The 22,436-nt window shown below is 35.6% G+C and overlaps 2 protein-coding genes across 3 annotated transcripts; both read left to right on the forward strand.

Moving 5' to 3' along the window:
* The first annotated feature begins 1,621 nt into the window (after positions 1 to 1,621).
* On the forward strand, positions 1,622 to 9,515 carry LOC126814941 (peroxisomal membrane protein 11C). 2 transcript variants are annotated; one of them, XM_050540415.2, is made up of 5 exons: positions 1,622 to 2,193; positions 2,898 to 3,202; positions 5,354 to 5,532; positions 5,773 to 5,853; positions 7,522 to 9,515. In XM_050540415.2, exons 2-5 carry the CDS (start codon positions 2,978 to 2,980, stop codon positions 7,748 to 7,750), a joined length of 714 nt encoding a protein of 237 aa, XP_050396372.1. In that variant the 5' UTR covers positions 1,622 to 2,193; positions 2,898 to 2,977; the 3' UTR covers positions 7,751 to 9,515. The 2 variants fall into 2 exon arrangements, with proteins under 2 accessions (XP_050396372.1, XP_050396373.1); XM_050540416.2 differs by lacking the exon at positions 1,622 to 2,193 and adding an exon at positions 2,496 to 2,623.
* Positions 9,516 to 9,530: 15 nt separating this feature from the next.
* On the forward strand, positions 9,531 to 15,984 carry LOC126814933 (uncharacterized). Its single transcript, XM_050540394.2, has 3 exons — positions 9,531 to 9,609; positions 11,200 to 11,425; positions 12,258 to 15,984. Exon 3 carries the CDS (start codon positions 12,651 to 12,653, stop codon positions 13,803 to 13,805), a length of 1,155 nt encoding a protein of 384 aa, XP_050396351.1. The 5' UTR covers positions 9,531 to 9,609; positions 11,200 to 11,425; positions 12,258 to 12,650; the 3' UTR covers positions 13,806 to 15,984.
* The last annotated feature ends 6,452 nt before the right edge of the window (positions 15,985 to 22,436 follow it).

Here is a 22,436-nt window from a genome sequence, read left to right on the forward strand (position 1 = left end):
AGGAACTTTGCGGTGGTATAAATCGATACGCCAACATAGAAAGTTAATGAAATTTGGCATGTTCATACCTTATCCATCTGTCGATTTGGTGAAATAAAGATCTTGGAGCCACCAAAGCTGGTTAGGGTGCTATTTGATGCAGCTTGGGCTTACCCCTTGTTTATTGAACCCACGAACAGTGCCTCGAATCCGGGTGCTAGGAACTTTGCGGTGGTATAACTCGATACGCCAACATAGAAAGTTAATAAAATTTGGCATGTTCATACCTTATGCATCTGTCGATTTGGTGAAATAACGATTTCGATGTCACCAAAGCTAGTTTAGAAGTTATTGCGTGCGCGATGAGCCTACCCTTATCCGATTGCCCCATAGTTTTAGTATGTTTACGGTGATATATCTCGAAAACCCAGCATAGGAAGCTTATGAAAGTTTGTATTCTAGTAGTTTATTCTTACCCCTTGTTTATTGAACCCACGAACGCCGGCTCGAATCCGGGTGCTAGGAACTTTGCGGTGGTATAAATCGATACGCCAACATAGAAAGTTAATGAAATTTGGCATGTTCATACCTTATCCATCTGTCGATTTGGTGAAATAAAGATCTTGGAGCCACCAAAGCTATAGTTTAGACTTGAAGTTATTGTATGCGCGGTGTGCCTATCCTAACCCGATTCCCCCATAGTTTTAGTATGTTTACGGTTATATATCTCGAAAAGCCAGCATAGGAGGCTTGTGGATTTTTGGATTCTAGTAGTTCATTCATCCCTTAACACGGTGAAACAAAACACATTTTGCCACCAAAGATGGTTAGGGTGATATTTGATGCAGCTTGGGCTTACCCCTTGTTTATTGAACCCACGAACAGTGCCTCGAATCCGGGTGCTAGGAACTTTGCGGTGGTATAACTCGATACGCCAACATAGAAAGTAATTAAAATTTGGCATGTTCATACATCTGTCGATTTGGTGAAATAACGATTTCGATGTCACCAAAGCTAGGTTAGAAGTTTTTGCGTGCGCGATGAGCCTACCCGTACCCGATTGCCCCATAGTTTTAGTATGTTTACGGTGATATATCTCGAAAAGCCAGCATAGGAAGCTTATGAAAGTTTGTATTCTAGTAGTTTATTCATCTCTTGATTCCGTGAAACAAAAAACATTTTCCCACCAAATCTAGTTTGGGTGCTTTTTGATGCAGCGTGGACGTACCCCTTTTTTGCATGCTCAGTTAGCCTTATGTGCGATATTTTAGTATGTTTACGGTAATAGTGTATTTTGGGGTGTGGGGTGGGGTCGGGGGATCTAATACATATATACTTTGCATTAATATGTTTTAAAATTTTATTTTCTAATATAAAGGTAACAATTATTTTCGTGATAATTATATCTAGGTTTTCTTGGCGCTAGGAATTTGTAGGCTAACTTGATCTCTAATCCGGGTGATGGATACGGGTGAGAGAATATGTGTCTAACTTGATTTCGAATCCGGGTGCTGGAATACGGGTGAAAGATTCCGCTCGGTTCGATAAGAATGCCAATGGGAAACTTCGACTGAATCGCTTTATTTGGACTAAGACTAGTAATTATTTCCCCTTATTTCATGATGGATAGACAATTTTTCCCTTAATTTTTTTCTCCCCTCTTCCTGCATTTTTGGGTTGACTTTTTGGTCTAGAATTGGAGAAAAGGGATCAAATTTGCAATTTCATAGCAGTTTTGGGTAATACTGATGATATTACAGCGGAGGGATAGGGGGTGTAAAGTGTCTTTCTGCAGAGCAATCATTGTGTCGGAAGTGAGATTTTCACCCCTGTCAACTTCAAATCCGTGTAGCAAAAAATCTAAATGGTCAACCCCCTACAAAATTATGATGAGGAAATTGCCAAATGTTGTCCCCATTGTGCCTATAAAGATTGGAACCAACGGAATGTTGAGCAAAAAGCTACAGCCTGTGATGTTACAGTCATTTAACATTGAAGTCAATGGGCAAATAATTGCTAGTCTGAGACCATTTCTGTGCAAGAGTTACCCCCCGTTCGCTACTTTCGCTTACAGCAAATGAGCACTGAAGGTTGTCATGATGTTATTAAAATAAACGATCGCCCCTACTAAAGTGAAACAAGAAAGTTGGAGTTAACAGTCTTATCTGTTTGGGATGACAGTTCACGAAGGAAGCTCACCTGACTAATTTGATGGTAGTTTTTTGCTGTTAATAAAAAATTATGTTAGATTATACGCTTTTTCCTTTAGTTAACTCACTTCACTCAATCGCTGGACATCATATTGTGAACAAAAAAACTAACTAAAATTTGGTAAACGGCTGAGCTTGAGCTTTTTCATTGCTATCAGAATTTGTATTACGGATATTGAAACCATGTTAGAACTACCGATGTCTTCCATTTAATAAGATAGGTAGAGGAAAGTTTATGAGCTCTTCCTTTATAATTTTATGTGACCTGGAAACTTACCTTTATAAGTTTATGCAAATGATGTCATACGTGAATTGGACTTTGACTTGTTGATTACAAATATAGAACTTGCAGGTTGCTTTTCTTTTCTCACTTTGGTTGAGAGAGGAAGTTCTGCAACTTTTAGGGTACCAGTAGAGTATAGACTGCATATATGGTAATTTTATTAAATTAGATCCATATATACTTCTAAATTCATTATTTTAACCAGATACACAACATAGGCCAACAGTTATTGTTCTCAATTTTTATGCCATGTACAAATTTGTAGACTAGATTTAAAGCAGCTCTATTTTATTTTAAGAACAATGAAAAATTTCAAAACCTTTTCAAATAATTTTATAATTTATAGCCTACAGTACATTAGGCCTACTTTTAAAGGTTAAGCAATCAATTTTAACAATAATTGATTTTTGTCTTTTTCCTTAAAGAATAATATTGTTGGAAAGAAGAGATAGGAGAAGCCCCAGTTTGTGTTTTTGAAGTAATATAAAGCAAAGAAAAAACAATCATGGCATTACAACTTGTGAAAATGATGGAGACATATCGAGGAAGAGATAGAGTAATGCGATTGGGAACATATATATGTATGTTAGTTGGAGGTAGTGGACACTCTCCTATTAATACTAAATTTAATATAGTATCTGGAGAATTAAATGCATGTCGTACTACATTGAGACTGTTTGATGACTTGGCTATGTTAGCTTTTAATATGAGATATGGACTTGGCAAAAAGGTAAGTCATAACTTAGAATTAGATAATAAGTGCCATCCCTGGAATATACTTGTATTATTGGTGTTAAATTGGTCTGATTTGTGATCTAGCTAGTGAGAATCAAATGCATGTTGTATTACGTTGAGATTATAGAACGGAAGCCCAGGGGGTTAACCTAGCTGAAAAGTGTACCAATTTTCTCCTATATGGTATCAATGTATGTATATCTGGTATCATCAGAATGTAAGTCTGCTGGGTTTCTGGTGGTGGGTGTGGTATTCCACACCCAAAATGCCATGCCCCCAACTAGTCTAGATTAGCTCAAAAGTGTACCACATGAAAATTGCACAGCAATGTACCGTACATCTTCAGGTATTACAAATACACTCTGACAGACATTTCTAGTGGTGGGGTACTCCTGATAGAGCTATGTAATTGCCAGACAGTTGTAGTGATAGAGTATCACTGACAAGAGTTATCTAATTTCCAGACCAAAGCTAGGCTAGATTAGCTCACATCTGTACCACCTAAAACAGCCTTGGAGTTGTTCAGTACCACCACAGGAATCATGAATGAAAGTTTGTGCGGTGGGTTGCCCCTAACAGACACGCCCAAAATAACACGACCCCCAACTAGGATAGATTAGTCGGCACTGTTCCTGTGGTCCAAAAAATTAAAAATTGTGCCAGGATGCGTAGAATACTGATACCTAGCACATATGGAAGTGGCGATAAACTGCGGTTGTAGGAACAATTTTATTTTTCAAAGATGCATTTTTAGCCCCATAACAGGTTTTTTGCCCAAAAATCAATTTCTTGCAATCGCAGTTTATCACCTCTTCCATACATGCTAGGTATTAGTATCCTACGCATCCTGGCTAAAAATCTAATTTTTTAGAACAGGGGAACAGTGCCTGCGAAGCTAGCCTAGTTGGGGGCGTGGCATTTTGGGGCGTGTCTGTTAGGGGTAGAGAGAGAGAGAGAGAAATGGGGTTTAACGTCCACTCGACACAAACTAGGTCATTTCGGGACTAACATATGGTTTTAGTTTTATTTCAATAATTCGCTTGCGCGTAGGGGTCTTTATCAGTGGGAGGAAACCGGAGGACCCGGAGAAAACCCACGAGGTTGGACAGGCGACCCTACTCCTTGTCACGTACAACTGGGGATTCGAAACCACGCCAGTCGACTCAATGACAGACTTTATGATACAGCACGCGCACGCTAACCATTCAGCCATCCAAACCCCCCCCCCCCCCCTGTTAGGGGTAACCCACCGAACAAATTGTCTGGCAGTGGTCATTCATGACTCCTGTGGTGGTACTGAACAACTCCAAAGCTGTTTTAGGTGGTCTGGATTTCAGCTAATCTAGCCTAGCTTTGGTATAAATATTAGATAACTCTTGTTTTTTTGTCCCATCTGAATGACTAGATGCTGTCCCTTGCAAGGCCCTCTGTCCTGCATCACTGACAAATGGAAACCATGCTGGAGAATCCAATAATTTTCTCTAAAACACTGGGATTGCACCCAGGACCTCAAGGTTAGCTAGGTCAAGCCAGGATCTGGCTCCAGTTAATATGAAATATAGACTTTGTAAAAGAAAGGTAGGTCATCTCATAACTTAAACAAGTCTGTACAAGCTGTAGAAAGTACAGAGTACAGCAGCCAGAATCAAAATATCCGCTCACATAATACCTGTTCTATAATCTTTACATTGGCTCTCAGTTTCTGCTGGCATTTACTTTAAGTTTTTGTGCCTCACATACCAGGGCAGTCAAAATCTTGCACCCAAGATCTTATAACTAGAACACTCTAGGTTATAACAGTTTAAATATTGATTATATTTGTGAAAGAGAGAGAAATGGGGTTTCACGTAACTCAACACAAACTAGGTCATTTCGAGACTAACATATGGTTCAAATTTATTTCAATAATTCGCTTGTGTGTAGGGGTTTTTAGCAGTGGAGAACCCAGAGGACCCGGAGAAAACCCATGAAGTTGGACAGGTGCCCCAATTCCTGGTCACGTACAAGTGGGGAATCAAAACCATGGAAGTTGACTCAATGACAGACCTGATCAAATGCGACACGTTAACCATTTGGCCACTCAACCCCTGCTTGTGAAAGATAAAAAACATGTATAACAAATGATAATAATCATTTATATTTTCAGGAGAAAAATCCAGTGTTAAGGGGTCTAAATATATTCACAAATCTGTTATATCAGAGTTATTATGTTGTTGAACATATAGCTTGGTTCTCTGATAAAAAATTACTAAAAAGATCATCAGCACCGTATTGGGCAGCAGCAGTTACTATGTGGGCAGTGTCATTAGTAGCAGAAATAATCAAGTAAATACTCTATATTTTTCATCTCTGCACAAATTAAATATAGCAGCTTGGTTATAATGTAAATAAAATATATAGATAAAAGAACAGTTCCATAGTTTCTTATCAGAATGATAACAATTAAAAAAAAAAAGAATTATAAGAAATACAAAGTTAAAATGAAAATGGTCATTTAAATTCTTTATTCCATAATTTAAAAATTGAGTTGAATAATAACAGAAATGCCCATTGTAATTCTTTTAGAGCTGTCTTACAACTGGTGCAAAATCGAAAGAATCAAGTGGATTTAAGAAAACGACTTTGCTTAGACCAAGAGGAATATGGGTATGTTAACTACTGAAGATGTGAATTTTGTTTTGTAAATGTTCCAATAAATTGTTCTACATAAAATGTTTTTCAAAACTTTGCAATAATTTGACATTAAGATAGATCAAAATCTGTTTAATTGAATGTCATTGATTTGGTTCTAATTTGAGGTATCAAAATGGTATATGTTTCCCTTTTTTGAAACATACATTTTTTCTTGCCTTTTTATACGCCCACATTGAAATGTGGTCGTATATTGTCGTCGCCCCCGTCCGTCCGGCGTCCACAATTGCTTGTGGACGCTCTATAGGCTAAAGTTAATATTCGATTGACTTTAAATTTATACACAGTGTTTAAGGTCATGAGACGAAGAAGTCTATTGATTTTCCGAGGTTTTCCGATAATTACTGCCAAAGTTATGACCCTTGATCTCTACAAAAAAATCTTGTGGACTCTCTAGAGGCTAAAGTGAATATCTGATTGACTTTAAATTTATACAGTGTTTAAGGTCATGAGATGAAGAAGCCTATTGATTTTCAGCAATTTCCAATAATTACTGCCAGAGCTATGGCCCTTGATCACTTCAAAAATTCTTGTGGATTCTCTAGAGGCCAAAGTTAATATCTGATTGACTTTAAATTTATACACAGTGTTTTAAGTCATGAGACGAAGAATTCTATTGATTTTCAACGATTTCCGATAATTACTGCCAAAGTTTTGACCCTTGATCATGTTAAAAAATCTTGTGACGCTCTAGAGGCTAAAGATATCATCTGATTGACTTTAGATTGATACACAGAGTTTAAGGTCTTGAGACAAACAAGTATACTGCTAAATCCATGATATTTTATGTTTCGTATACTAAACGTTAGCATGGGGCAGAACTTTATAAAAACCAAACAAATTCTAATGATTTTCTGATAATTACTTAAAGAGTTGTTACTCTTAATCAGATTTTAGTGTATTATAAATGTTTCATTACCGAAAAAAGTAAAAATATGTGATAACTCTTGTCGACTCCCCGGATGATTTAGCTGTTGTAGGTGTATGTTTCATTGCCTGGCAACTTATCTTTATTATCTTGAAGCAGCGAAACCTATTCTGATTTTGGACAAAATTAGGTTTTTAATTGGGTTGATCTGATATTTTGTGATGATTGGTGACAGTAAAATCTCTATGGGATTACATTTTTGTTTTCAAAAGATTTGAAGCTGAAATCAGTTTGTTGACTTGTTTTAGTTTCGGTTACATCCCAACATTGGTGTAAACTTTTGGAGAAAGAAAAATTTTTGTCCTACAAACCCCCAAAACTCATAAAATTCAACGAAATCAATAACTTTATATTTTGACCCAAAGGGTCTAAAAACTTTATAAAAGAGGAATTCATTTTGAATAATATTATATTCAAAATGAATTTAGACTCACTATTATTATGTAAACATAACCTGATTATTGAGTTAGGTAGAGTATATGTTCGGGAGTGTCTGTTAAACTTCCCGAAAAAGACTTATAAACATGAACAACTTGTAAATTGAAACAGCTATCCTGGCAGATTTGGGCGCACAATTTAATTTGAACTCACCAGATTGAAGTGTATAGTCAAATCCATAATAATTTTTTTTATTAAACTGTGAAAACCTCCAAAGCACAAAGCCTCTTTTAATATTCTATTGGTTTTTCTTTCAGATCTGTGTCTGAACAGAATGAAGAAATACGTAAAGAATTACGAAAACTGAAAGAAGAGGAAATGGATAAATTTCTTCTTATCATTCAATCATGTGCCGATCTTTTAAATGCAATAAACTGGACACCAGGGGGCTATTTATGGTCAGGTAGATTCTCATCAGCTCAATCAGGAATATTTGGCATTGTTTCAAGTATTATGTTACTTTATAGAAACTGGCCGTCAGAATGAAATTGTTTATAAAATTATATGCGCAAAAACTGTTGGGAGTACATATATCCATCAATAAAATGCAACAAATTAATTTGTCTATGTTGCTAAAATGTGTACGTTTAGAGAACGCGACAAATTTATGTGTCTATGTTGCTAAAATGGGTATGTTTAACTTTGGTAGAGTGCCCCACCATAAATAAATATCTCCAAATATCTCGACAATTACACCACAATATTTATATATACACCTAGCCTTAAATCAGTTTCAAACATTTATAGTCACTAAATAAACGGTCATGCTGTACTTAATAAGCTATGACCATTTAATCATCCATAAATAATACACTGAAAGATGGTTACGAGTGTAGGCCATAACATCCGAGCATATGTGAGTAAAAAATAGATTATGTGCCCTCGTTTTGAAAGTAGTCTTGCTTAACCAGTCTACCGACCATTCTACGTTTGATTGCCAAGCCGGGATAATCAAGACTACTTTTTTACGAAACATAGCAGAAAGCTGGAACAAAAAATTAATTTAGGAACACGCACGTTGGGCAACTCAACAATTGTTTTAAGAACCTTGTAAAAGTAAAATGAAACTAGTGCTAGTATCATGTTCTTGCCCAATGCAAGTATTTCAGAGATCTTGTACTAAACCAAAAGATGCCACTCCCAACGGTACAATTAATGGTCATGCCACTGAAGCATGTACATTCGCCGTGTCGAGACCAACTTTCTGTACAGAAAATTTTGGGTGCACAGGTCACCCTACCTTTGGACCTTATAGAGTTAATTATGGTTTATGGAATGGAATATGTGCCTACCAAAGATATCAGGACACATCTAATCAATGTGGCATGAAGATTTCTGTTATGTTGGTGATAATAGGATCTATTGTTATGATTTACATGATTTACAGTGTAATCAGTATATATTAAATGTAATGCACCTTTCGATTAAGATAAACAATACTAGAATTAATTCCATAAATACTTTAATTATGATATATACATGCTATAATACCCATATAGCTTTATGTATTATAAATTGTATCTATATTTAAAAAGTAGCCTAATCATAACACTATTTGTTTCTTTTGTTTATTCAATTAGTAATTAACATAGTATGCATTATATTAATTCACATTTGTATGTTTGTAATGTATGTATAAATGGGGGATAGCAAGTGGATGAACACATACAATGTATATATATTGAAAGTTTGGACTCAATTGATTGTACTTTGTTATTGTTTACAATAATTTATATATATATTTTTATCACAGAGAATATTTTTTATGTAACAACTAGCAAATGAATGTACTAGTATTCTTTGTAAATTACATATTTTTTTTTTTAAAAAAATGTTTCTCTTTTATATATGTATTTATTGTTTTAATAGCTTTATTTCTGAGGATTAATAACTTTTCGAGGCCTTTATACCTTTGCTAATGAAAATTACATCAGACTCTGGGTATAGTTAAAAAGCTATAGATGTGCATTCATGTCAATGGTTTTTTTTTTTTGGTTTTTTTATCATTGTGAGGAATTCTTATTTCAGAATCAGATCCATGACATTCCCACAATGAAAAAATATCGTCCATTTATTTGATATTTGTATGCCACGGAAATCCAAATAACAGTACGCTATAGCACTCCTGTCAATGCTCGTCTTTATTAGACGGGTTGGTGTAGGAAAGCAAGACGTTAACCGCCGTTTCATACTCTATACAGTCACTGAGAATAAACTGAATCAAGCAATAATTGCTCCCTTGCTAAATAGAGTTGTCTTTCTTTAGCAGCCGTTGCAGCCATCTTTGTTATGGACATGCAGACGATATGTTTTATGAAAATATATGCACATATTATTATATGATGGTAAGAAATGATGTTGTAGTTTTATTCTATGTAAAATAAGGCGTTACAGAATCTCTATCTAAAATTTAAAAACAATTTGACAAAGCATGCATGGAATATAGCTGATTGCAGCCAATTCATCTTCGGCGTGAACTGCTGAACTTTGAAGTTCAACGAGTCAACGACGTGAATCAATCAACTGTCCCTGTGCCGTACGTGGCAATGTCGAACCGGGCAAACATTTAATTGCCAATTTAATGGGCGCACTTGCAGTGTTCATGGAGTATACACTAAGGCCTATAAATTATAACCCTTTTCTCAACAATAGGCTCATTTTTTTTATCTGAATTGAAACCGTGTCGATGTTATATCACCACTAAAGTAACTTAATTTAAAGTAAGTTTTACTAGGGCAGTGTTTCTCAGCCCTTTTTTGCCAGCGGCACACTTTGGAACACGTGAAAAAATAGCGGCACACCTGGCTAAATTTATATGAACAATATTTGAATTTTGCAAAATAAAACATGGAAAGTCAGAGGGCATACAACCGTAGACCTAATATCATAGTATTCCGCTACATAGAATGACTCAAAGTCAAACTATACACTAGGGCCTAGGGACCGGGTATTCATTCAGATTTGATGAAAAAAAGGAAAGAAACTGAGCTTACCATCTATAATCTAATACACATATTCAGTTAGGGCCTAATAGATTGCCATGCAGAAAGTGTTAAATACCATCAAGATTCATCAAAAACCGCCCAGTTTGTGCTGCCGTTTAGTTTGACATTGGTTGTCTAGTTTATGAAACTAAATGGTCATAAACTGGATGACCAATATCAAAACTAAACTAAATGGTCATAAACTAGATGACCGATGTCAAAACTAAATGGCGTTTCTTAAACTAAACGGTAGCACAAACTGGGCGTTATTTGATGAATCTTGATGGTATTTAATACTTTCTGCATGTCAATCTATTAACCGAATATGTGTATTAGATTATAGATGGTAAGCTGAGTTTCTTTCTTTTTTTCATCAAATCTGAATGATACCCGGTCCCTAGTGCTAAATAAAGAAAAACACAGCTATAAACTTATCAGTAGACACCAGTGAATACTCAATTAGGATCACGTGGTTTTTCACATTTTCTTAGTGTGCCGTTCAACATTTCGCGGCACACTTAGGAAGATCTCGCGACACACCTGTGTGCCACGGCACACTGGTTGAGAATCACTGTACTAGGGTATAGATCTAATACTTCTGAGCATGGAACACCGTTAAAGTAGGCCGTATAGTCCCAAGAGGATGAACAATGAAACTGAACCATTGTCGCAGATGGATGTGGAGTGTCCAGTTGTAATTTGTATTGAATTTCGTTAGACCAACCCATTCATAAATTGCCTTGAGCTAACCCAGCTACGAAAACGTAGCTCAAAACCTTGAGATATCAATTATCATATTATAGCCTATATACGGAGGGTTGAGAGATGAGGTTTCTTATTTAGAGCTAACAGCTCTTTTAAAAGTGGCAATGATTAGTATTTAGTGAGCAGATTACTTTGGGGCAATACATTGATCAATCGAGTCGAAATAAAACATTTTATTCATTTCAGACACAACTGTTGTTAACGTAATCTGACGTAGGGAAATGTAAGCCGAATGCAACAAAAAGGTGACGGATAACGAAACCTGAAACAGGGAAAGGTGGACGTAAACCTTTCATTTCCACATCTCATCTATGAATTTGGTCGCGCACAATCATCAGGCATGTGAATGTGGTTATCAACGTGTGAAAATCGATCTTCATTACAAAGATAGTAATTAGTGATGCAGCCAAATGTAAGAAATATTTATTGATTTCATTTAATACACTTGATTATGTAACCTACCTAACTTCAGCTAGTGTAAGTGATATCATTATTACGGTAATCGAAACTTAATGGAAATAGATTAACAATGGAGGTAATGAGATTATTTTCCTACTTATTTATTCCATTATCTTGTCAAAATCTAATAACTTAATTAATTTGAAATCTGTGGATAACGTTTCCACTTAACACGCAATAATACGGCTACATTTTTAATGTTCACCATTTTCAAGGTTATGGCATGGGGCTTTTAACGATACACTATTACTCTCACCAAGACAATAAAAGTAATTTTAGCAGATTTTTTAAATTGTGTCATGTCATGGGGCCCATGTTAAACTTCTAATATAATACTGGACCCTTTGTATGGTACAATGTATGTGATAAAAAATATATTTGGGCTGATTTTTGCATCCAATAACGCAAGCGTGGCAGTCGAGTTTAACCATGGCAACGTGGCGACGGAGACGCTCGGTCACCCTTCCATTAAATAATATAAGGTGGACCACCTTTCTGTAGCCCCCCCCCCCCCCTGGCTCTGAGAAAGTCGATTTTAAGCATAAAAATATGAGCCACGGTATATGTTTGAAACTAGTTGAGCGTTATGATTATGACGTCGAAAACACGCATTAAATTTAAAACTACGTGATTTTTTTTTCATTCGAAAGGGGGCGCAAAAGCAATGAAAGTGTTCCATCGCGTCCACTTCTCTTGTGACTTAGCCCCTGGTATTAAAATAACTACGATGACATATTTATTGTACAGTTACTGTAAACCATTAATTATAACTTTTGTTATTGCAGATTTTATGATGTGCCTGGTTAGCAGATTAGCTATAAACAGATTGCCTCCGGCCAGTATGACGTAATACTCGCCTTTAAACTTATCTTCATGTATATCTATTTTTTTTTATAAATAGAATAACATGAAAGTATCCAAAGTTTGCCATGGTATAAAATACATAATGCTCATTCATGAATGACCAAATACTCTCATAATATATTGTCAAATTATTATTAATCGCCCGAGTTGTTTTTGTTTCTTAATTTTGTTATCTTATTTAATTTATTATTTTACCAAAAGCATAATGAAAAGGTTTCCTTTTTACCCATTTTCACCAATAAGTGTTCTGATTGATTATTTTTAAAAATGTATCATTTGCGATAAACTATACCCGCAGTCATTGTATCATTACCATGGTGAAATTAAAAACGCCCCTACCTACAAGAGAGGAATTATTTCATTTACAAACTATATTCAAAGAATATTTTGTCTCGGAATTTCTTAAAAAGAAGCGGAAATATGAGAATCGAATGCAAACAGTGTTTTCATATAGTAACGATTTAGATTCTAGTTTGGATTTTTTAGCGTTAGGACAGACAAAAGGGGAAATAACTCTAGCAGCACTAAGGAAATTAAGATTTTCGAGCGTCCACAAAAACCTTCCTCATCTGTTTAGATTTGTGTATGATATTGTAAAGTGTTACAAAGCAGCAAGAATTATGCATAAACTAGAGGGAATACCAGATGATGATATCGAAGAAACTTTAAAAGAAATAGCCAGAGAGCTGGCTATATCTTACGAGTATCAAATCGCCATGTTATCCAAAACCATGGACATTACACATTTAGCAAAGTACGCAGTCGTGTGCACAATAGAGATTTTGAAAGAGAAAGACGGTATTTTTAGTTATTCTGAAATAATTAAAGGTATCGTCGACCATACGGAGGTCTTCAAAGAGCAGGAGTTAGAAGTGGCAACTCGCATGGTTTCTAGTGGAATCACTGTCAAATGGAAAATCTCGGACATATTTCTGTTGCCTGGGTTACGAGTACCGGTGCAAGATACACGACCACCAGAAAATTGCACAGGTACCGATGAAACGTCTCCTTTATTACCGTATTATAAGCTTAGCGTCGAAGATGCTCAAAAATATCATAGTCTCATCTCGTATCATTTTCCATGTGGACCAACCGTAAAGGAACTGAAAAAAGCAAAAATGAACAAAAGGAAAGAAGAAAAGGAAGATTTTCCAGTTAAGGAGATTGTAGTAGCCGAAGACACCGCATTTGGAGAAGTGTGTGAGTACGTCAACATGTGTAATGTAACGTTTCGTTTTTTCTGTTGTTTTTCACCTTATGGATGTGCTTGTGATTTTCAATCGTACGGATACAGAGCACCCATTCATATATGGAACTCAGAGAAGGGGAGATACGAAATGATCGCGAGAGACGCAATAACAACACAGCATTATGATAAGTGTGAAGTTCCACTGGATGTGGGCTTACATCAGAGTTACATACCAAAAACAGGTTGTCAACACATGCTTGAACATTCTGTTACGACTTAATGTAGAGGGAATATTGACCCGTCTTTCCAAAACTTGAAAGGGTTAACTGGTCTTTACGCTATGCGTTAAAATCGCTATTAAATTGAGAAATCGACCGTTCTAGTTTATAATTTGTCTCGCTGTCACATAAATAGCAATTTGAAAACGCCCTCAGTCTGGGATTTTCTGAATGGGGGTGATTAGTTTTCACTATCTTCAGGAAATCTATTGAAAACGAACGCATTCTTGAACGTAACATTTTTTTTACCTCTTTTTTACGATCTTTCCCCGAAAAAAATCACGACAAACTATTTAAAAACCTTTGCTTCCCGACAAAGAGATATGAGAAAAGAAAGAAGCCCCATCGGACCCAGCCATGAGCCATATAAATTGATTTATCTGCGAATTTCCGTGCGTATCGTCACTTGCAGTACGGACGATGATTCGCATGGAAAGTTGCAGAGGTTGCAGTTTATACTGCTCCGTTTATACTGCAATTCTGCGCGGGAAATCATCATTCGTACTGAAAACTACGATACGTGCGAAAATACGCAGATGGAAGTGGTGCATTTATGATTTGACCATGCCCGGCTACACATACGTCACATGTATGGCTTTTGACCTCGCACACTGATTGGCTAATGAAATTCGTTCACGCGAACGTTTCCGAAATATTTTCTGTGAGGGCAATCTGCGGATTGAAATAGCAGTTAAGCAATCAAATGCGGTCGCTTCTGAGGTTGCGGTCGCGTTCGCGCTCAGTATAAATGATCCTTTAAGTCTACGGCAAAGGTTAGTTGATCTGTCAACAATCACAGTTTAAAACTCGCCCGATCCAACATTGTAGGTTAGGTTATGAAGAGACGGTTAAACAGTGTGTTCAACTGCAAATTGAGAAACTTACTCCCTGAAGTTTTGGTGTTCAGTTTGTTTGGGAACTTGGTTCTTATTAGCGATAATATGAAATTTGAATCTCATCATATAAACTAAGTGCTTCTGCATAAGAACAAACGAACAACACCCTTAACATTTTCAGTATACATGTAATTCATCAGTGGGGACTTTTATGGAAATGCTCAATCGAACATATTTATCGTATATATACATTGTCATTATTCTCGCTAGCCAATTTTTACAACTTCATATATATATTTTCAGTCTAGTCATTAATATTCCTTTATTTTATTCAGCAAATTGCTGCAGTTGTTGGTTTTTTTTTATCGACTTCACGGTCAGGATGTCCGTGTTTGCATATCATATCCAACTGTTTTCCAACAGGGACCAAAGGTTTTACACATTGTGTTTTTTAATAAAATATTTATTGTAATTGTTTGTTCTGTTGCTTTATATGTCTCTTTGAGTGGTTGTCAATGGTTATGTTATTGTTATTGACTTTTGTATGATATTAGGTTGATACTTTAAAAGGTTATTATTGTGTGTATCGAAATATTGAATTTCATTAGAATATGTAAGTTACTCATAATATGAAACAGATAGCTTTGGATATCCAGAAATTGATTAAATTTTGTGTGTTTTTTCTAATGAAATAAAGAACAAAAACATCAAATGAGCTAAAAACTAATAATTAACAACATATCTTTCTTTATTCTTTGTGAACATGAATGATAATTGATATCAGATAATATACAAAATATCACAACAGTCTTGTTTGGTATCGAAGATATAAACAGTAAATTAAAAGTTGTCGGTAGAGATTCGTGTTTTATCTTGTATTAAATTATGTATGTATTGATAAGTTTGATAGGAATAAATGGTATAAGACATTCTATTTATAATTTCAAATCCCGACAATATTGTTCTGTTGTATTAGATGCAGTAATATATCTTTGCGAAAGCATGAATATCTCAAAATACTTTGCATTTTGTTTGAATAATGTCATTCTGTTTTAAAGAATGAATTTTAAATTATATATTTTGAATCATATTTTCTGTAAAGTTTTTTTTATTTGGCGATATCACAGCAAATTGATTTTACAAAACACCCAAATCATTGGAATTTAAAAGCTGTTATAAAATGTATGTGGTTTTGTATTAAAACATATCAGCTATGGTATTGTGTGTACATGTACTTCCAAGGTTCAACCATAAACAGCCACAGGTGCCATATTGCGTTGAATGCCGTGTATTTATTTTTTTGCTCATGTCATTTATGTTTTATAAATAAAACGAAAATGGTCTACACACGAACAGAATGTTGAAGTTATAAATAATGTTTTAAATCGTATAAAATTCCCTTTCCTCATCATTCCTTTAAATTGAATTAAGTATATGTTCGCTGCAGGAAGCTAAAAGTTAAAGGATTACCAGCGTATGGAGACAAAGATTGCTTTGACGCCTCAACGTGTGTGGTCATAATTTTGGCCTGTTAGACAAAAGTTTATTGCATTTTGGTGTATTTTTTTCGGAAAATATCAAAAATTCACAGCTTAATCAGCGCTAAAGTCTTTTTAGATTAATTATTTGACATTAAATTGAGAAAACATATCAATGGTAAATAGATAATCTCCCTGCAAGTATTCAATCGAATGGAAAAAGGGCCCGTTAAAAGAGTTCAGCGAAACTTAAAGAAGGCGCCGCGGCTTGTGAAAAGGGATTATAAACGAAACGCACCATAAAGGTAGTCAAAAAGACAATACATTTTAGCCAAAACAACAATATATTGTTTACGACGGCCATAAAAAATCATCAAATCCATTAGTTAAACATGTATTATGTAAGAGCTAAATATGCCTAGTGCTAGGGTGCCCCATGCAACGAAAACTTTCCCTACAAAAACTCGACACGGCAAATGTGCACGCTTCAGTGGCTTGTCTCGAAGTGATTTCTGGCTAATCAAGCAGTGCAATATCACTCGGTGCAAGAGTCTATATAGCCATCGCACACCTGAAATTCTCTACAAATCTATCAACTATTACAGCCGTAAAAAATCTATTGTTGCCGATTCTGCATGAATAGCACTAATATTTAGCTTTTCATATGCCCACATTTTCATGTGGACGTATATTGTCGTCACGCCTGTCCGTCCATCCGTCCACAATTTGTTTGTGGGCACCCTACAGGTCACAATTCTTATCCGATTTTGACGAAACTTGAAATATAGGTTTATCTCCAAAAGATCTCGGTTGCTTTCGATATTGGCATGTATCGGATTGAAACTTCATCTATTATGGCCCCTGTACGAACAATCACGTTTTTAGCTTGTGGACCCTATAGAAGTCACAATTTTAATCCTATTTTGATGAAACTTGAACAATCACGTTTTTAGCTTGTGGACCCTATAGAAGTCACAATTTTAATCCTATTTTGATGAAACTTGAAATGTAAGTTTATAACCCAGAGATCTCGGTTCCTGTCGATATTCGCGCATATCGGATCGTAACTTCCTGAATTATGGCCCCTGATTATCGGATTTAAAAAAAAAAAAACGTTTTATTATATCACCGTTACATCCTAAGGGAAGTTGAGTTCGAATTTCGGCCCAAAACTGACAGACAAACTGGCCGTCCCTCGTTCTCAAATAGCGTAAAAAATATGGTATATCAAGGTTGTGGACCCTCTAGAGGTCACAATTTTCTTTTGATTTTGATGAAACTTGAAATGTAAGTTTATAACCCAAAGATCTCGGTTCCTTTCGATATTCGCGCATATCGGATAGTAACCTCCTGAATTATGGCCTCTGATTGTACGAAAAATCTCGTTTTTAGCTTGTGGACCCTATAGAGGTCATAATTTGTATCGGATTTAAAAAAAACCCGTTTTAGTATATCACCGTTACATCCTAAGGATGGTTGAGTTCAAATTTCGTGAAACTCGGCCCAAAACTGACGGACAAAATGGCCGTCCCTCGTACTCAAATAGCGTAAAAATATGATACATCAAGGTTGTGGACTCTCTAGAGGTCACAATTTTCTACTGATTTTGATGAAACTTGAAATGTAAGTTTATAACCCAAAGATCTCGGGTCCTTTCGGTATTCGCTCATATCGGATCTTAACTTTCTGAATTATGGCCCCTAATTGTACGAAAAATCGGGTTTTTAGCTTGTGGACCCTTTACAGGTCATAATTTTTATCCGATTAAAAAAAACGTTTTTGTATAGCACAGTTACACCCTAAGGATGGTTGGGTTCGAATTTTGTGAAAATCGGACCAAAACTGACAGACAAAATGGCCGCCCCTCGTACTCGCGCATATCGGATCGTAACTTCCTGAATTATGGCCCCTGATTATCGGATTTAAAAAAAAAAAACGTTTTATTATATCACCGTTACATCCTAAGGGAAGTTGAGTTCGAATTTCGGACCAAAACTGACAGACAAAATGGCCGCCCCTCGTACTCAAATAGCGTAAAAAAATTATGGTATATCAAGGTTGTTGGACCCTCTAGAGGTGACAATTTTCTTCTGATTTTGATGAAACTTAAAATATAAGTTTATAACATAAAGATCTTGGTTCCTTTCGATATTTGCTTATATCGGATCGTAACTTCCTGAATTATGGCCCCTGATTGTACAAAAAATTCCTTTTTATTTAGCTTGTTCTCTATCCATCTCTTGCATAATGTGGGCGTATCCTGCCTGGCAGCCGCTGGTTAGTTATTACAGCAGCTTTAGAAATTACGTTCGTTTTATTTTTTAAATTGCTTTATCATTAATTATACCGGTTTTGTACAAATGATATCCCTGAAACGCTCGGGTTAGGCAAGTACATGGTACTAGCAGCAGTTTCATTTTACTTTTACAAGGTTCTTAAAACAATTGTTGGATTGCCTTACGTGCGTGTTTCTAAATTCAGTTTCTTGTTCCAGCTCTCTGTTATGTTTCGTAAAAAAGAAGTCTTGATTATCCCAGTCTGTCAATCAGTAGACTGGTTAAGCGAGACTAATTTCAAAACAATGGCACGTAACCTATTTTTTACTCCAAAGTGCCCGGATGTAATGGCCGAAACACGTGTCCATTTTTCAGTCTATTATTTATGGATGGTTAAATGGTCATAGCTTATTATGTACAACATGACCGTTTATTTAGTGACTATAAATACGCGAAACTGATTTAAGGCTTGGTATATATAATATTGTGGTGTAATTGTCGAGATATTTGGAGATATTTATTTATGGTGGGAAATCCTACTATTGCAGGTCTTTCTTTAGGCTTTAAATGTTATCTAAATTCTTAATTAGGTATTTATAAACCAAACAAGACCATAATCAACTTTCGATGCCTTCGGATACTCGAGAATTTAACTAGATAAGAACGGTTCGCCATTTAAAAATTAATTTAAAAATGGGAAAGCGAGGCTAAGTCTCGAGTATACCAGTGCCCTGGTAATCACAATGCGCACATCTTGTCAAAACTACAAACAGTGACAAATTGGCCCAGAATAGAGTAATTTGAATGAATTTTTGTATTTTACACTGTAATCTATTTTGGAGCTATTATAGCCAAGAATGGTTAGATTTTTATGTAAATCTTACATGTCTTTAGAGGATATAGTCCGATTCGGTTTGTTACATAATTCCCATCCGTCTGTGATATGACAATGTATTAATATTGGCAGGGTTCATGATTATACTTAAGATTTTTTTCCATCATTTCAGTATGATATTTCCAAGATGGCGACCATTTTTGGCGGGAAAACCGGACGATGTGCTGATTTCGATTAAGTAGTAGTGTTTGGTGTCAATATATATGTTTTCTGTGGATGGTTGGAATTCAGAGTGGGATTTCGGTTACAAAACAATTGGATACTTTTGGAGTTTACACGTGCTAGAATAGCATAAAATGAATTTGCGGTGGTTAAATTTTCTCCGGGAGGGTATACCCCCGAACCCAGCGACGATTGATTGTTTGTTTGGAATTCCGGTCAGCCAGGTAGGGTATATAGGAACAAATTGAAGTTACTGTATTCACATCTATGTTGAGATTCTGGTAGGGTAAAAAAAAAGTCCAAGAGGGAAACTCATTTGCATCTTGTATTAGACCACTGTAGCAATTAAAATCCGAAAAAATTAAAATCTTGTAAAGAGCCCTTTTCCGGAAATGAAAAAAATGCGCCATTAAAGACAATTCGCCCCTGACTGAATCCACAAAATTTGATAAAAAGCCCATCCAAATGATGAATACGAAGAAAAGGATCATAATTAATTGATATTTAACTTTTATTAAACATTCTCCACTAAACATTCTCCACTGACTTAGATATTATTCCGACATTAAAAGAATCATGTATACTACAATCATGTAACACATTATACAATAATTTCAACCTCTTATCTGTGTCTGGAGCAGTAGGTTACCACGCACTGCAAGAGCTTACTGGCGTACTCCGTGTGCGTTAAATCGCGCTCGTATCCGCCCGTTTTCCACAAGGCATTAAAGTCATGGTGAACGGATTCTGAGGCTTGTTCTGACCAAATGCCTAGCCCTTTGTCGAACACCTTCCGTTCGCCTATGGGCAGTCCAGTTTGCTCGTTTTCGAAAATATTTTTTTGGGCCTCTAGAAATTGGGTAATGTGTGCAAACACCGCATGACACTTGCTTGTGACCGATATTCCTATAGATCCAGGTATGCCTTCCGAAACTCTTCAATGCGGTCTTTGTAATTAGTTTCGGCCTTTCTTCCAAAACAACTCTTTCGCAACAAAACTATACAGTTATATGGGACAACAACCACTGGTTTATTATACACAAGCACGACGTTTCGATAAGTATTCTCTTATCGTTATCAAGCACAATGCCATTTAGTAAATTTGAGGGTCTATATATATGTACAATGCGAAACCATTCTTATTACTAATCATTAGAAGAGTTCAACCAATTAACAGACATATTTAACATCAAAGACCTGAAAAGCACCGTATGATGACAAGGATATAGTTGTACATGAACCTTAAAACCACCCTGATATTGAAAAAGAAAAATGATTAGGGGGAAACCATACATTAATCAAACAGTATATAACAGATAGAGCTTATAAACACACGGTCTTGTAAATAAAACCACATTCACAAAATGTTATGAAAACAAAGCATAATAGCACTAAGATAACACAATAAACTGATCCAAGGGTTTGAAGGATCTAATATAGGCTAATAATAATATACTAAGTTAACATAGTAATCACGATTCAAGGTGTTAAAGTTCAGAGAATATATGTTATTAAAAGTTAATAACTGGGGGGGGGGGGAATCAAAATTATACATAATTAAAAGTGATAACTGGGGGGGGGGGGGGAGAAAAACCCATTAGACCACTTGTATGTAACTGATAAGGGCTTATAACACAGGATCTGGCTGAAAAGTAATTCAGCATAATATCACAACAACTTAAAAGGTTATTAAGACACAGCATAATAGCACTAGGATAACACAGAAATCGCGAGCTAAGGTGTTGTAGGTTGATAACGGGCTAAAACTGATTGGACTAGGTTAACATAGTGATGTTCAAGTTTCAAGTTCAAGTTTTTATTCACATAGCTGTAAGTCATTGACTTTTAGCTTTTAAACACAGTGCAACAATGGTAACACTTAAAATAGAAAAATTCATAACATGAGATTATATAGAAGTAACAGCTCACAGGGTGAGTAATGATTTCCGAAATTTGAAGGCTTCGAAGACATATTTACATAATTTAACTTGAAGATTTCCATTATTTGTAGACATTAATTCATTAAATTTATAAACAGTAGGGTGAAGTGAATAAAATTTAGGGATATATTTTGTTCTTAGGTGATTTAAAGATTTACAACACAGTGTAAAGTGAAATTCATCTTCTACAGACTCATGGCATAATTCACATATTCTATTTTGTGCTAATATTTTAAAATATCGACCTTTCTCAATAAATAGGTCATGTGAAGTACACCTAAGCCTGCAAAGGGATATACGATACTTTGATATACAATAATTTAAATAGCTTTCAAAACAAAAATCATTTTTAAATAGGTTATAATACTTTAGTTTAGATAGGTTCCAGGATTGTATATATTGATCACGTATGCGAAGCATTATAGGTCCAGGTTTGGGTAAACAACACAAATGATTAGTCCAGATGTAAGATAAACCTAGATTGTCGAGTAATGATTTAACTTGATGAGCCCAATTATTCACATTTTTGCGTTTAGTTGAAAATCCGGGACAAAGACACAGATCAGAATACACTTTATAAACAAGCGAGTCGTGGTCTGTAATGACATGGCACCAGTATTTAATAATTTCTTGAAGACGACGGATTTTTAAAGGGGACCTACCCAGCTCACCATAAACAACTGGGGTTGGTGTGGATTTACGAATAGCAAGAACTCTTTTACAGAATTGCAAGTGTAACCTCTCGATATCTAGGGAACTATTAAGACCCCAAACTGCGGATGAATACGAGAGAATAGATTCTACATAACAATCAAATAAAAACAGCTGCTGTCTGACGTTAACATTAACTTGATCAAAAACATTATAGAGGCTATACAAGGCTTTTGACCCTGCTTTTGCCACTAATTCTTGATGAATGTCCCATTTGCCATCAGAGGAGAATGTGACTCCTAAATATTTGAAGGAGCATACGCATTCCACAACACTATCATTATATACAAAGTTATAATTAGATAAGTCATGCTTGTTACCCTTTTCAAATACGA

The sequence above is a fragment of the Patella vulgata genome, chromosome 3 (genome assembly GCF_932274485.2).
Source record: "Patella vulgata chromosome 3, xgPatVulg1.2, whole genome shotgun sequence".
NCBI lineage: Eukaryota > Metazoa > Mollusca > Gastropoda > Patellidae > Patella > Patella vulgata.